General features: G+C 43.1%; 2 protein-coding genes across 3 annotated transcripts in view; one reads left to right on the top strand and one right to left on the bottom strand.

The window, feature by feature from the left end:
• RINT1 (RAD50 interactor 1) overlaps positions 1 to 1,746 on the top strand; it is a 30,638-nt gene extending 28,892 nt beyond the window's left edge. Inside the window, exon 15 of the mRNA XM_047096413.1 lies at positions 785 to 1,746. Within this exon, the coding sequence (XP_046952369.1) occupies positions 785 to 977 (193 nt within the window). The 3' untranslated portion in view covers positions 978 to 1,746. The remainder of the gene's footprint in view (positions 1 to 784) is intronic.
• EFCAB10 (EF-hand calcium binding domain 10) lies at positions 1,082 to 11,929 on the bottom strand. Of its 2 annotated transcripts, XM_047096416.1 has the most exons (4): positions 11,728 to 11,929; positions 2,950 to 3,114; positions 2,750 to 2,837; positions 1,082 to 1,159 (listed from the first exon to the last, which is right to left on the bottom strand). In XM_047096416.1, the coding sequence occupies exons 1-4, from the start codon at positions 11,834 to 11,836 to the stop codon at positions 1,123 to 1,125; spliced, it is 399 nt and encodes a 132-aa protein (XP_046952372.1). In that variant the 5' UTR covers positions 11,837 to 11,929; the 3' UTR covers positions 1,082 to 1,122. The 2 variants fall into 2 exon arrangements, with proteins under 2 accessions (XP_046952372.1, XP_046952371.1); XM_047096415.1 differs by lacking the exon at positions 2,950 to 3,114.
• Between the last annotated feature and the right edge of the window lie 3,648 nt (positions 11,930 to 15,577).

Here is a 15,577-nt window from a genome sequence, read left to right as displayed (position 1 = left end):
TTGCATATTTATGTTGATTTTGGTTCTAAGCGTAACTATAAATGAATGTCAGAAAAATTCTTCAAACCATTTTTAGAATTATTGGTTTGAAATTTAAATTATTGGGGAGAGGAGTTTGAGATTATAAAGTAGTCCCTTTAAAGTTATTATAAAATGAAAAAATGATTTTTATTTTAGTAAGAGATCTGAATTTTTTTTTTCTTTTTTATTAGTTTCTCTTCCCATATTGTAACCTACCTAAAGTCTTAGCCACATTTAATAGGCTATTATGGGGGCGCCTGGGTGGCGCAGTCGGTTAAGTGTCCGACTTCAGCCAGGTCACGATCTCGCGGTCCGTGAGTTCGAGCCCCGCGTCGGGCTCTGGGCTGATGGCTCAGAGCCTGGAGCCTGTTTCTGATTCTGTGTCTCCCTCTCTCTCTGCCCCTCCCCCGTTCATGCTCTGTCTCTCTCTGTCCCAAAAATAAATAAAACGTTGAAAAAAAAAATTTTAATAGGCTATTATGTTAGTGTCAATATTACCTTTTGGTGAGTAACACACACATATGGAAAACAATGATCCTATCACATTATAGTAATCTAATGAAATAGAAACACTGTACGCATACATTGTCCTTACATGTTAAAAGAGCCAAATAATAAATCCATAAATATTTTCTAGAGAGGGATGTGGATTAGCAGTGCAGGGAAGCTGTTTAGTTTCTGAAGATGAAAATATTATGGAACAACGTGATGACACAGATAATGGATATCTCATTTCCCTCCTGTTTTTTTTTTTCTTAAACAGTGTCAAAGAAGCGTGTATTGTTTTGAATCTGAACATTGGCTCTGCCCTCCTTCTGAAAGACGTCCTGCAGTCAGCCTCAGGGCAGCCTCCTGCCACCGAGGCCTTAAACGAAGTTGGAATTTACAAACTGGCTCAACAAGATGTTGAGATTCTACTTAATTTGAGGACAAACTGGCCTAACACGGGAAAATAAAGCATCTTTTCTTGTTTTGGAGTTTTGGTGTTTAACAAAGAGGAGGCCAACTGGATGTCAAGTTATGTGACGAAGTTCTGAGTTAATGAAACTGGACAGTTGAAAACTTTATGGAATCATTTATTATCTTGGACTGATGGCATTATTAAAATGCTGCCCATATTTCCTCCATCCTCTTGTTCCTAAGAAAACAAAACCAGAAAACTCAGAAGTCATGAAAACTCCGAGTAATTCCATTTACAAATGTAAATGCTAAGTATGTCTGTTGAACAAGATACAAGAGCAGAGAATAATAAATTACAAGCAATTTTCAATTTCCTGTGCTAATTAAGGGAGACTGTTGTAGATAATCAAACACAGCAAATACATTAAAAAAAAAAATCACTTTAGAATATATGTTCATAATTGAAGTTCCCGTATCTGGTTTGGAAATTCACTGTCTTTCCTCTAAGAAAACATTATGAGGTGGTGACCAAAATAGAATTGCTCTCATATTCCACAAATGTCCTTACATTTAAAATCCTTCCTGATTCCATTCCAGGACAGTGGGCAGGCAGCCTTTTCTTTTGGATGAAACATTTCAGGCCAGGGCACTGTGTTTCAGTCTCTCCCCGGGGCAAGGATGGGAATTAAACAGTTTTTGTTTAATATTTATGTAACTAATAATGAGACGGGAATCTTAAACTTTCTTTTTTCTTTGACTTTTCCTTGGCTTTTTGGACTATGTTACATACCAATTTCTTGATTAATAAATCCTTAGAGAACAAAACATTTAAACAAATTGAATTACATTGGTTAGAGGCCTTCTACAACTATCAAATGTTATTCCAATTTTTTTGTTTTCTGATTCAGCATTTAGTTAGTACTTTTAAAGCTGTAATATAACTTGCATCTAAAATTGTCCTAGGGCCCCTGGATGGCTCAGGTGGTAGAGCATGCAACTCTTGATCTCAGGGTGGTGGGTTTGAGCCCCATACTGGGCATGGGGCCTGCTTAAATAAGTAAGTAAATAAATAAAACTGTCAGGCTGGCATGCAACCTATCCTATTTCTTTATTATTATTTTTTTACTTATGTGGGGAGGAATGGCAGAGAGGGAGGGAGGGAGAGAATCCCAAGCAGACTCCACTCTTTTGGCATGGCGCGATGTGGGGCTCGATCCTATGAACTGCAAGATCCGTGACATGAGCTGAAATCAAGAGTCGGACACTCGACTGAGCCACGTAGTCTCCCGTACTGTTTTTTGTTTGTTTGTTTGTTTTTAAATAAGCTCTACACCCAATGGGGGCTTGGACTCCTGATCCCAAGATCAAGAGTCACATGCTCTACTGAGTCAGCCAGGGGCCTCACAACATACACTGACGGTAAATACTTACCTGGTGATAAATAATTTTGAGGAAATGCTTTGAGAGAAATTCTATTACTCCATATTTTATACAGAAATTTCCCAACTAGGGATTTGGGCTCAGAACTTTTCTGTTAGTTCCAGCACACTGGGGCTTCTCCACCTCATTTTCTGAGAACTGCTGGGCTTTCCCACTGAGAAAAGAATGGAAGTGCCCCAGAAACTTCCCAATTCCAGCACCTTCTCCCTCTGCCGCCTGCCCCCAGGCTTGACATTTTGCTGTCACCCCTCGCTTTCTAGACAGCTGAAAGTTTCAAGGGACTGAAATGTTTCTGTCAAAAGGTAGGAACTTACGTTTTAAATTGTTTTCATTGTACTTTAAGTCATGCCGTATTATTTAAACATCAGTCACGTAAAAATAAACTTACACTTCACGTCTGAATTTATCCAGAGTTACTGCATGTCCATCATCTTTTAAAACTTCATCTGCAGTCAACAGACCCAGGGTTTTTAAGGCTGTAAAATCAGAATGAGAAGAAAGGAAAATTTACGAAGCGAGAATTATTTTCAGCTAGGGAAAGTTATGGAATGGCCACAAACTATTGCTTTAATTGAGATGATAACTGACCTTCTCTGTACTGCACGAACGATATGGTGCCTTTATTCGAAGTGTCCATCATCTCAAACATAGACACAATGTTAGAATGATCCATAAAGAAAGGAAAAGCCAAGCCTGTCATTTTGGCAATTCTCAGTCGTTCCAATACAGATATTAAATACTCTCTTGGTTTTTCTGCAAGAGAATAGTGCCAATTCTTTCCAATATAAAATTAAGATACATCACAAGTAGAAACAGTCATTTAACAATTATTAAATAACTATGTTCAAGGTATTGTAATAGGCACTGGGGACACAGGCCTTGCTTACAAGAAAAGCAAGACATCGAACAATTAACTATGTATATAAGTGTTCTGCAGAGATGGGACCTGGGCTTTTTTTTTCCCCAACTCCTCAGGTGATTCTAATTTGCAGATAAGAGTAGAAAAGCAACAAAAAGGAAGAGCATGATGCAGGGAAGAAGGCAGCCAGCTAAAAGAAGCGATAAAATATAAATAAAAACAGGGGCTCTTGGATTAATTAATACCCTCTTCCAGGGGCGCCTGGGTGGCGCAGTCGGTTAAGCGTCCGACTTCAGCCAGGTCACGATCTCGCGGTCTGTGGGTTCGAGCCCCGCGTCGGGCTCTGGGCTGATGGCTCAGAGCCTGGAGCCTGTTTCCGATTCTGTGTCTCCCTCTCTCTCTGCCCCTCCCCCGTTCATGCTCTGTCTCTCTCTGTCCCAAAAATAAATAAACGTTGAAAAAAAAAAAATTTAATACCCTCTTCCAATTAGGAAGCATGAATGTTCTTTTTTTTTATTTTAAACTTTTTTTTTAATGTTTATTTATTTTTAAGAGAGAGAGAGAGAAGGAGATAGAGCATGAGCAAGGGAGGGGCAGAGAGAGAGGGAGAGACAGTCTCCGAAGCAGGCTCCAGGCTCTGAGCTGTCAGCACAGAGCCTGATATGGGGCTCGAACTCATGAGCTGTGAGATCATGACCTGAGCTGAAGTCAGACACTTAACCGACTGAGCCACCCAGGTGCCCCATCTTTTTTTTTTTTTTTTTTTTTGAGAGAGAGAGGGTGCAAGCAAGGGAGAGAGAGAGAGAGAGAGAGAGAGAGAGACGCGCACAGAAGTGGCTCACCCAAAACAGGACTCGAACTCACGAACCGTGAGATCATGACCCGAGGTGAAGTCCGATGCTTAACCGGCTGAGCCAGCCACGCACCCATGAATGTTCATTTCTAACATAAAAGCAGTATTTTGGATAAGCAGACCATCTTTCATTTAAGCAATACGAAAGATAAAAAATGAAGATCCACTTTACAGAAATAATGCAGGTCAGTTATGATGAAAAGAAGCCAAGAGAAGGTGCAGCAGCTTAGGTGAGTGCCACTCACTACACACACTATGCACACACACCACACACACAGTAGTGTGTGTATATATGTATGTTTGTATATATATAAACGTGTGTATATACAAAATTCTTTAAATTTGTTTTTCTCATTGAGAATTTCATAAATATACAAAAGCAGGAAAGTAAAATGAACCTGTCACCAACTTTTAACTGTTAAAATTTGTGGCCAGTCTAGGGGCACCTGGGTGGCTCAGTCAGTTGAGTGTCAGACTCTTGATTTCAGCTCAGGTCATGATCTCGCGGTTCAGGAGTTGGAGCCCTGCATTCGGCTCTGCACGGACAGTGCGGAGCCTGCTTGGGATTCTCTCTCTCCCTCTCTCTCTGACCCTTCTTGTCTCTCTCTCTCTCACAAAATAAATAAACTTAAAATAAATTTTAAAAAATTGTGGCCAGTCTTATTTCACCATCATCTCATCCAGGTCCCCTTTTCCTGTATTATTCTGCAGTAAATCACAGTGATCATATTTCATTAATAAATATTTGAGCGTACATCTCTGAAAGAGAAGGACTTCTTTTGAGATACAACTGACATGTAACATTGTGTAAGTTTATATAACATGTTGATTTGATACATTTATATTTCGTAATATGATTGCCATTGCAGCATTAGCTAACACCTTCATCACATCACATAATTATTATTTCTTTTTAGGGGTGGGAATAATTAAGATAGAGTCTCTTGGCAAGTTTGATATTTATGATACAGTAATATTGTCTGTCAGCACTATGCTGTGCATTAGGTTTCCAAGACTTCTTTACAGCTGCAAGTCTGTACCCTTCCACAACATCTCTCCTACTCCCACCCCCACTCATTGTTCTACTCTGTTTTTACAACTTTGGCTTTTTCAGATTCCACATACAAGTGATAGCATGCAGTGTTTGTCTGACTTAGCTCACTTAGCATATCCTCAAGGGCCGTCCATGTTGCACATGGCAGGATTTCTTTCTTTCTCACGGCTGAATAATATTCCATTGTATAAACATAGCACATCTTCATCATCCATCCATCTGTAGACAGACACTTAGGCTGTTTCCATATCTTGGCTCCTGTGAATAATGCTACATAAACATGAGAGTGCAGGTATCTCTTTGAGATCCTGTTTTCATTGCCTTTGGATATATACCCAGAAGTGGAATTGCTGGAGCACATGGTAGTTCTGTTTTCATTTTTTTTGAGGAACCCCCATGTTTTCCACAGTAGCTATACCAATTTACATTGCTACCAACAGTGCACAAGAGTTCCTTTTTCTCCACGTTCTCACTTGTTATCTTTGCCTCTGGGATAATAGCCATTCTAACAGGTGTGAGGTGATATTTATTTGCATTTCCCTGATGATTAGTGACGTTAAGCATCATTTTATGTACCTGCTGGCCTTCTGTGTGTCTTCCTTGGGAAAATGTCTAGTTCCTCTGCCCATTTTTAAAAATGTTTATTTATTTATTTTAGTAATGGCTACACCCAAGGTGGGGCTCAAACTCATAACCCTGAGATCAGGAGCAGGGTGCTCTTCTGACTGAGCCAGCCAGGCAGCTCCCACTGCCCATTTTTTAATAAGATTTTTCTTTGTTATTGAGTTGTAGGAGTTCTTTCTATATTTCAGATATTATCTGACGCATAGTTTGCAAATACTTTCTCCCATTCTGTAGGCTGCGTTTTCATTTTGTTGATTCTTTCTTTGTGGTGCAGAAGCTTGTAAGTTTGATGTGGTCCGAGTTGTTGATTTTTCATCTTGCTGTTTGTGCTTTTGCTGTCATATCCAAAAAATAATTGCCAAGACTTGTGTCAAGGAGCTTCTCCCTAGGTTTTCTTCTAGGAGTTTTATGGTATCAGGTTTTATGTTTAAGTCTTTGATCCATTTTGAGTTCATTTTTGTGGGTGGTATAAGATAGGGATCCAATTTTATTTTTCTGCATGTGGTTACCCAGTTTTCCCAATATCCTTTGTTGAAGAGGGAACTTTTTTCTTTTTCCATTACTGTAATGCCATTACCACAATACCATTCATACATTAAAAAAAAATTTTTAATACCTCCATATAGCCAGGCAGTAATATTTCCAGTTGTCTCACAAATTTTATTAATTGTGAACACTTCTTAAAAATAAAAAAAAAAAATAGCAGTGGCTCATTCGGTTAAGCCTCCAACTCTTGATCTCAGCTCAGGTCATGATCTCATGGTTCCAGGATCAAGCCCTGCATCAGGCTCTGCACTAACAGTGCAGAGCCTGCTTGGGATTCTCTCTCTCCCTCTCTCTGCCCCTCCCCTGCACACGCTCTCTCTCTCTCTCTCTCTCTCAAAATAAATAAATAAATAAATAAATAAATAAATCTTTTAAAACATTTTAAAAAGTAAAAGTAAAAACACTTTTATTCAAATAGTATTCACATATTGTGATTATGTTTTTAAATCTCTCTTGTGCCTTTTCGTACAAATTTTAGTAGACTACAGAAACAAATGGGTCACTAAAGGCAATCACATCATGTATGTAGTCTTCGGTTGCTTCTCCCTGAGCCGTCTATCAAATTCAGAAAGAGAAAAAAGGCCAATTTCAAATTTCAATTCACTGCATTTCTTTTTTTTTTTTTTTTAATTTTTTTTTTTTCAACGTTTATTTATTTTTTTGGGGACAGAGAGAGACAGAGCATGAACGGGGGAGGGGCAGAGAGAGAGGGAGACACAGAATCGGAAACAGGCTCCAGGCTCTGAGCCATCAGCCCAGGGCCCGACGCGGGGCTCGAACTCACGGACCACGAGATCGTGACCTGGCTGAAGTCGGACGCTTAACCGACTGCGCCACCCAGGCGCCCCAACTGCATTTCTTTCTAAGGATAGAGTAAGTAAATAATTCTAAGGGAACTAGGTGTGTTATTACCGTATATCCCTTAGACTCCTTAGACTCCGTATATCCCTTAGATGCTATAATGTTCAGGTCTGGAGTCTATAATTTATACTCTGCCTGCTTCTACAAATGTTTTGGGGTCGCCTGGGTGGCTCAGTCAGTTAAGCGTCCAACTTTGGCTCAGGTCATGATCTCGCGATTTGTGGGTTCGAGCCCCGTGTCGGGCTCTGTGCTGGAAGCTTGGAGCCTGGAGCCTGCTTCAGATTCTGTGTCTCTCTCCCTCTCTGTTCCTCCCCTGCTCGCACTGTGTCTTTTTCTCTCTCTCTCTCAAAAATAAATATTTTCTAAAAATTAAAAAAAAATGTTTTGAAAGTGCTTACAACAGAAATAACAGATGTAACTTTTTAAAAGATTTTTATTATTTTCATTTTTTAAATGGTTTATTTATTTATTTTGAGAGAGAGAGCGAGCTCATGCACAATCAGGGGAGGGGCAGGGGGCGGGGCGGGCAGAAAGAATCCCAAGCAGGCTCTGCACTGTCGGTACAGAGCCTGACAAGGGGTTTTGATCCCACGAACCATAAAATCATGACCTGAGCCAAAATCAAGAATCGGATGCTTAACCAACTGAGCCACCCAAAGCACCCCTAAAGATTTTATTTTTAAGTAATCTCTCCACCCAACATGGGGCTTGAACTCACACCTCCAAGATCAAGCATCGCAGGCTCCACCAACTCTGCCAGGCAGGTGGCCCTAAAGAAATAACTTTAAAACATGAAGGGAAGATCCAAAGGTTACTAACCACCTAAGTTACATCAATGTCAGCTGATAATAACAATCAGTTCTTCAAGGGGGACAAACCTCAAGTTCCACATCTTAATAATCGCAGCTAACGTTTATCGAGCCCTCTCTACGTGCCTAGTGTTCTTCATAACAGTCCCTTGCCAAGGCCCAGAGCTAGGATGAATCCAGGCAATGTGCCTCCCAAAGCTGTGGGCTTTACCGCGCTCCACTGACTTAAATATACGAAGCATCTGGAACGCCCAAACCTAGTCCACCATGACAGTTTCTACTGAACTTTTCTTCTCCATCACTCTCAGATATATCTTATCCTCACTTACGATTCCACAGCAGCATCTCTCATCTGGGTTACTACAACTGCCTCCTGTCTAAAAATGAAATTCTAATTTTATTAAAGGCACCCCCTAAGCACGTATACTCGCTCCTTCCATAGCACAGAATGGTCACTGCAAAGTGGCTGTGAAGCCAGGGGCTCTGTTTCCCAGTACAGTCTAGGCGAGGCCACGTTTTCCTACCACATGACTTCAGGTTATGCTAGGTTTGGGCGTTAAATGAGTTATAATAATCTGCAGGTTTCCAGGGCTTTTAGAATTTTGGAGTTGAGGATGTGGGATTGTGGACCTGCTCCCTCGATATAACAATCCAATCAAACTGTCTAGTCTTATTTTCCATAAATCCCTTACAATCCAGGGTTTTGACACTGGGATACCTGTCATTGTGCCAGAGACTTCATAAGGACCCGAGACAAATACAGTATTTCTTCCTGAGAATCAATCCTACTCTGATAATATGAAATATTTACATTAAGAAACAGATATGTCTTGGGGCACCTGGGTGGCTCAGTCGGTTGGGCGTCTGACTTCAGCTCAGGTCATGATCTCACCACTTGTGAGTTCAAGCCCCATGGTCGGGCTCTGTGCTGACAGCTCAGAGCCTGGGGCCTTTTCAGATTCTGTGTCTTTCTCTCTCTCTCTCTCTCTCTCTCTCTCTCTCTCTCTGCCCCTCTCCCACTCACAGTCTCTCCCTGTCTCTCAAAAATAAACATTTAAAAAAATAAAAAATAATAATAAAAAGAAACAAATATATCTGTAGAAAAATGAAACTTGGACATTTTTAGGGTAAAAGAAGTGACTCCAAAGAAATGTGTTATTCAGCATCAGGCTAAGGTCTCAGACACCAAAGGTACAAGTCCCCTCTCCTCTGCCATTAGGGGGCCTTGCGCAGGGAACTTTGAAGGGCACTGATATGCATTCTGAACGTCAGCCAAACCCTCCTTAGCTTTTCCTCAGTGTTTCTTCACCTGTCCTTTTCTCCACCCTGCCTCACCCCCTTTGGCATTTGTACAGATGTTTCAAGAAGTTCATATTGTTAGAGTGGGTAACAGCATCTCAGTTTCTTACACTGATCATTATTTAAATTATGACTATATGGGGCGACTGGGTGGCTCAGTCGGTTTAAGCGTCTGACTTCAACTCAGGTCATGATCTCTCAGTCCGTGGGTTCCAGTCCCACATCGGGCTCTGTGCTGACAGCTCAGAGCCTGGAGCCTGCTTCGGATTCTGTGTCCCCCTCTTCCTCTCCGCTTCCCAGCTCACGCTCTTTCTCTATCTCTAATAAATAAACGTTAAAAAAATTTAAATTGTGATTGTAATGGGGATTATGGTATTAATGTGTAACTACTCCCAGACTCCCCCTTCCTTATCCTCTGCTGCTAAGAGAATTTGTCTTTATCTGAGATTCTCTTCCCCCCACCCTGCCTTCCACAGAATTCTGTTTTTGCCAAATGGGTTCAAAGCCTTTTAAATTAAAGGAGAAAAATCAATCCTTGAGATACTCTACTGGTTGACACAATAAAGAGCTAGAAAGAAAAAGGACAGGAAAAAAGGAGGAGACAGAAAAAAATCTACAAATTAAATAAGACCACAAAGCACCTAGTACAGTGAATTAGAAACAAACAAACAAAACAACCCCCCTTTAAGGCATATAAACATTTAGAACACCAGGGATAAAGTAAAAAGACAAACCTAAAGACTTCCAGATGAAGAAAACATCCCTTATATTAAACAGATCAAGAATCTGATGACATCATGATATCAGACTCTTCAGAGCAACAGTGGCAATTAGAAGACAATGGAACAACGCCCTCCAAGTTCTGAGGGCAGTATTTTCTAACCAAGAATTGTATCCACCCTGGTTATCATCATGTTTGAGAATAGGATGAGACATTTTCATATATGCTCCAACAAAGCACAGCCTCTCAAGGAGCCGCTCACTAGAGGATGTTCCCCTAGAGAAAGGGGAAAAAAGCAAAAAAAAAAAAAAAAAAAAAGGAGGAGGCCCAAGCCCCACAAAACAGCCTTTAGGGGCACCTGGGTGGCTCAGTGGACTAAGCATCAGACTTCGGCTCACGTCATGATCTCACAGTTCATGGGTTAGAGCCCCATGTGGGCTCTGTTCTGACAGCTCGGAGCCTGACGCCTGCTTTGGATTCTGTGTCTCCTTCTCTCTCTCTGCCCCTCCCCTGCTGGCGCTCTCTCTCTCTCAAAAATAAAAAAAAAAAAAAATTTTTAAATCAAAAAAAAAAAAAAGAAATCGGGCTTTAAGTGCAGGAGACAGGTGAAGTGGATTAGGATCAGAGTGAGGGAAAACCCTGAATCACAGCTGAACTGCAGGGCAGTTGAGCGATCATCCAGACTAGAGCAGGCAGAGAGCTGGGGGAGGCCCTGGGGCTGTGGACTGGATGAACGTAAATGTACTGGGAGGACATCTACGCTTGTGACAGCAAGGGAATATCGATGAATTGGCGACAATTGCAAAGACAATTTAAGTAAACATTTAAAATGTAGTATTATTAATTTCAGGGAGAACAAAGGAAATACAATCATAGCATACTACGTGGATTAGCTGTGGATATTTGCCTAATAATAATGTGATAATGGTCACACCAAAATTGAATTCTAACTTTCTTGGGAAATTGGAGATGAGTGGGAACAGGTGTGAGTGCGTGTGTGTGTGCGCGAGCGTGGACACGTGGGTGCAGGTGTGTAAGAGAGTTAAAAGTTTCATCTTCCATAGTATAAAGCTAAGCCTAAACCTAGGGTGCGGGGGGCACTAGTAAGTAGCAGTGCAAGTCTGTGAGTTAGAAATATCAAGGTAAATAGCTAAACGAATGGGAAATCATTTCGTCTGTAGAGTGGGAATCTGGGACATGGAGGGAAATGCCGTTATTCATGATAAGCCTTGGAGTGGCTTTTGATTTTTAAACCCCATACGTATACTTTTATAAAAACCAAAATGAAACATCTGTTGGTTGCCAGGCATAGGGCTAATTTGTATACTACTCATTTAATCTCCCCCACGTGTCCATAAAATGGGTACTATTATTTCCATTTTCCAGAAGAGGAGACTCAAGGGCAGGCTTGCGCCCACACGCACGTAGTACTAAGCAGGCCCCTCCTTGAAGCCTCTGTCCCACCAGCCACAAGCCTCCGCGCACCTGGCTAGTGGTGGGCACACAGAAGCCGTTCAGGAAGTACTTGTTTGAGGACCACAGCGTTAGTTGGCAGAACGGCTCAAGTCGCCGAGATATAGGGGAGAGTGTGCGCGTGGAGGTGGGGGTACTGGAGAGGGGAGCCGGCCGGCGGCCGCGCGGGCGCGGAGGGATGGCGGTACTGGGAATTTCTGGCAACCGCTCCGCGCCGGGAGGCGGAGGCGGTGGGACAGAAAGCCGAGCGGTGGTAAAGACTCTTACCTGGCCGGAAAAAGAGCAGGGTGCTGGTGAGATAGTTCAGCAACTCCATAATCCGATGTTTTTCCAAATAATCCCTGGCCTCCTGCTCTCTGCTGCCGCGGGCCTGCATGGCTCTGCGTGGCGCCGTTGCTAGGCGACCCGGCAGCGCCTGGCCGTTCGGCCCCGCCCCCTGCGCCCGACGCGGTCACGTGACGCGCCTCTCTTGAAGGCGACCTGGACAGGGAGTTCTACACTTCACCACCAGGAGGAAGCTGGGGGCACCGATGGGGTGGGGCCTATGCGGAGGCTGAGGGTGACCGGTGCACAGCCCCTTGCGGGCGGATAGTCCGCTTCTCCCACCCCCCATCCCCCGGGGCTGAGGGCGGGCCAGATTGTCTTTTCCTGTTTTTGTCTGGTACTCAGTACTTGTTGATCCAATGAATGAGACCTCACGTGGTAATTAACAGAGGATGAACTAATAACGGAAGGAACTTGTGCGATTCTGGAGGCTACGGTGGAGTTTTTTTTTTTTTTTTTTTAAAGTTTATTATTTTGAGACAGTGCATGCAAGTGGGGGAGGGGCAGAGAGAGAATGATCGAGAATCCTAAGCAGGCTCCGCACCACCACACCACCAGCGTAGAGCTCCTCCAGCGGCCAGAACTCACAAACAGGGAGATCTCGATGAGCCCAAGTCTGACAGTCTGAGGCTTAACCCACTGAACCCCCACCAAGCGCACCCGCCCCCCACCCGTGGAGAGTTCTAAGTACCATCTTTGGTGTGAGCAGCTTGTAGCACAGCGTTGGCAATGGGGCAGGAAGGTAGCCCATTTTCTCCACTGGATCGTCGGTCAGGACACATGCTGGGATCCTGAGCTCCAACATCTTTGCTGCTTAACTAGGCTGCGTGGAGTTGGTCTTATCTGAGACCATCTGACAGTAGTTTTGAGGGAGGGTCACTGAGTAAGATGGGATGCAGGTACCTAGGAGGTCCTCTACTCAATCATCACTGTACCTTCGAAACTGAACTCTAGGCTGGGACATTGGTCCTTGAGGGCCGGGCTCTGAAGCCTGTGCCCTTACCCTTCAACAGAGAGCCCATTGCAGGTACTTCAAGGAGAGAAAAGACAAATGGCCAATAAACATATGAAAATACTCTTAGCCTCTTCAGCAATCCTGTAAACAAATTAAAACTACAAGAAAATGCCATTTACATCTACCAGACTAGTAAAAATTAGGAAGTTGGACCATATCGAGGGCTGGCAAGGATACAGTACCACAAAACAGTGATGATGGGAGCGTAAATTGGAACATTCATGTTGGAAAAATGATTTGCAATTACCTTGGTAATAGAGACATGTTTCTGCACTATGACCTAGAAATTCCACTCCAAGAGCAACTCTTGTCCAGGTATATCAGGATATATGTACAAGAATGTTCATAGCACTGTTCATAATAGCAAGCACTGACAGCAGCCCCAAAGTTCACCAACAGTACAACTGATTTGGTCGCCTGGCTGGCTCAGTCGGTTGAGCAGGTAACTTCTGCTCAGGTCATGATCCCATGGTTCGAGAGTTCAAGACCTGCATTAGGCTCTCTGCTGTCAGAGCAGAGCCTGCTTCAGATCCTCTATCCCCTTCTCTGCACCTTCCTCACTCATGATCTCTCTCTTTCTCTTTCTACAAAATAAATAAACATTAAAAAAAGAGAATACAATGGGATTTTAAAAAGCTGTGGTATATTACACAATGGAATGCTATAAAGCATTGTAACAATGCATTGTAGCTACTTGCAAACATATGGGTGGATCTCAAAAGTGTCTTATTGTCTATTGTCTCAGAATATGTAGTATAAAAATCAATTTATATAAAGTTAAAAAAGCATACAGAACTAAACAATACATTGTTTACATATTATAACATATGTAGGAAATCTATTAAGAAATGCAAGGGAATTGTACACAAAATTCAGCATAGTGTTTGCCTTGGAGGGGAGAGGAAAGGGAATGGGTTTTTGGAGGAATATCCTGGGGATTTCAGGGGTAATGGTAATGTGATTTTTCTTTGCCTGAATGGACTAAGCTTCTTTATACTTAATATGTATTTTATAGGTTTTAAAATCTACTCAGCATTTAGGGGCTCCTGGGTGGCTCAGTCGGTTAAGCGTCTGACTTCAGCTCAGGTCATGATCTCATGGTTTGTGGGTTTGAGCCCTGCATCAGTCTCTGTGCTGACAGCTCAGAGCCTGGAACCTGCTTTGGATTCTGTCTCCCTCCTTCTCTGCCCCTCCCCTGCTTTCACTCTGCCTCTCTCTCTCAAAAATAATAAACATCAACAAAAAATTTTTAAATCAGCATTTAATAACAATAATTTTTAAGCAGTTGAAAAACAGAGTAGAACAAGGAACCAGAAAGTCAATGCCAGGAGACTGAACCAAGTCTGAAACAGAAGGTAGCCAAGGTGCTGGGGATGTGGGAGATTGAATCTTCAGAGGTCGGGCCTACCTTAAGAATTCTGTGCCCTGAGCATCTGGGAGGACTAGGGAAAGAGACTTTATAGCCAGTGGTTGGGAGATTGACACAACCTTGAGCAAAGTGGAAGGACAATGCTCTTTGTCTTCAAGGTCTGGAGGAGGAGTTCCAAGAAGGAGGAGGAGTCATTTCTCTGAAATGGCTTGAAAACTGTGTGCCCTAATCTGCAACACAGCTTTGGTCTCTAAGAAGGAGAATATTTCAGGATGATGTAGGCGAGTGCTTTTCTAACTCTTTAGCAGCAGAATCCTTTGAAGACATCGTGCGTGGAATCCCCACATGTAGAACAGATTCAGGCGAGCACCACATTGGGATTCACACACATGACAGGGCTCCATTATCTAAGCTCCCTTAGTTGTATTTTTCTCACAGAGACATGGCTGGCAGCCTGAGTGATCCCGGTGGCAGAATGCACTGGAGCCTGGAGAGCCCTTACAGAACTAAGCTGACAGAGCAGATGCATTATTCTGGAGCCTGTGGACCTGAGGGCTGCCTGGGACCCCTGGTTCTTGATGGATTCTGGGGAGAATTTGAAACTACTGATGTGGTCTCTCTTATTCTTCAGTACGTTTTGATCCTTCCTTTGGGGACTTGCTTTATGTTCCTTGTTGGAGGTGACAGTGAGGCACAAATGGCAAAGCCCAATTTATGCAACCCCCTTCCAAAATAATGACCACCTAAGTGCTTGACCCTTCAGGGTTGACCAAAAGATGTGTGGTCACTTAGGAGAGTGACTCTGGCTCAGAACAACAGAGGCCAGACAATGGCTGGGGACTAAAACAGAGAGGGTCCCCTGTGGGAGGGGATAAGGGTTATGGAAAGCAGAAGACAGAGGGGGCTGGTCATGGTATCTTTTGACTGACTGGCCAAAGGCCCCATTGGGGGGAGGGGCCTCCATTAATGTTCTTTAATGGAGGGAGAGAAGATTGTGTGGTGGTCCACTGGAGACCGTGAATTCTGCTTATTGCTCTAAGCTCCAGACATTTGGTCTTCTCCTTAGGAACTTCATTTACTTTCCACAGGTTACTCAGTCCCTGAATAACTAGCTCTGCTCTTTGAACCTCAGATGATACCAGCACCTTGACATTGAAATGCAGCGATCTGATTCCCAGTTGCCTATGGCGTCAGGCTGGGAGCTCATGGGACCGCGCTGACATCTTCCGGCCTCACTGATTGTTTTCCGTGCCAACAAGCCTGACTACCTTTGTGGGCCCCATGCTCCCTCTCACAACACACCTCGGGCAGCCAAGGCCTGGGATCTACAATTCCCGCGGAAGTCATGCTAAAGAGAAGTGTCCAGATGCCACCTAGTGGAGTCAGCTATTCTCTGCTGATGCCATCTC

The sequence above is a fragment of the Lynx rufus genome, unplaced genomic scaffold (assembly GCF_022079265.1).
Source record: "Lynx rufus isolate CCGP_SWC_20201006 ecotype Redwood Valley unplaced genomic scaffold, mLynRuf1.p SCAF_4, whole genome shotgun sequence".
NCBI lineage: Eukaryota > Metazoa > Chordata > Mammalia > Carnivora > Felidae > Lynx > Lynx rufus.
This window is presented reverse-complemented; position numbering and strand designations above follow the sequence as displayed.

What these genes read in the sequence shown, in the direction of transcription:
- EFCAB10 (XM_047096416.1), bottom strand. Translation starts at nt 11,836, where the DNA reads ATGCAGGCCCGCGGCAGCAGAGAGCAGGAGGCCAGGGATTATTTGGAA. An exon ending in GTTCGTGCAGTACAGAGAAG is followed by an intron (nt 2,838 to 2,949) that starts GTCAGTTATCAT and finishes CTGATTTTACAG; the next exon opens with CCTTAAAAACCCTGGGTCTG. An exon ending in GATAAATTCAGACGTGAAGT is followed by an intron (nt 1,160 to 2,749) that starts GTAAGTTTATTT and finishes TTGTTTTCTTAG; the next exon opens with GAACAAGAGGATGGAGGAAA.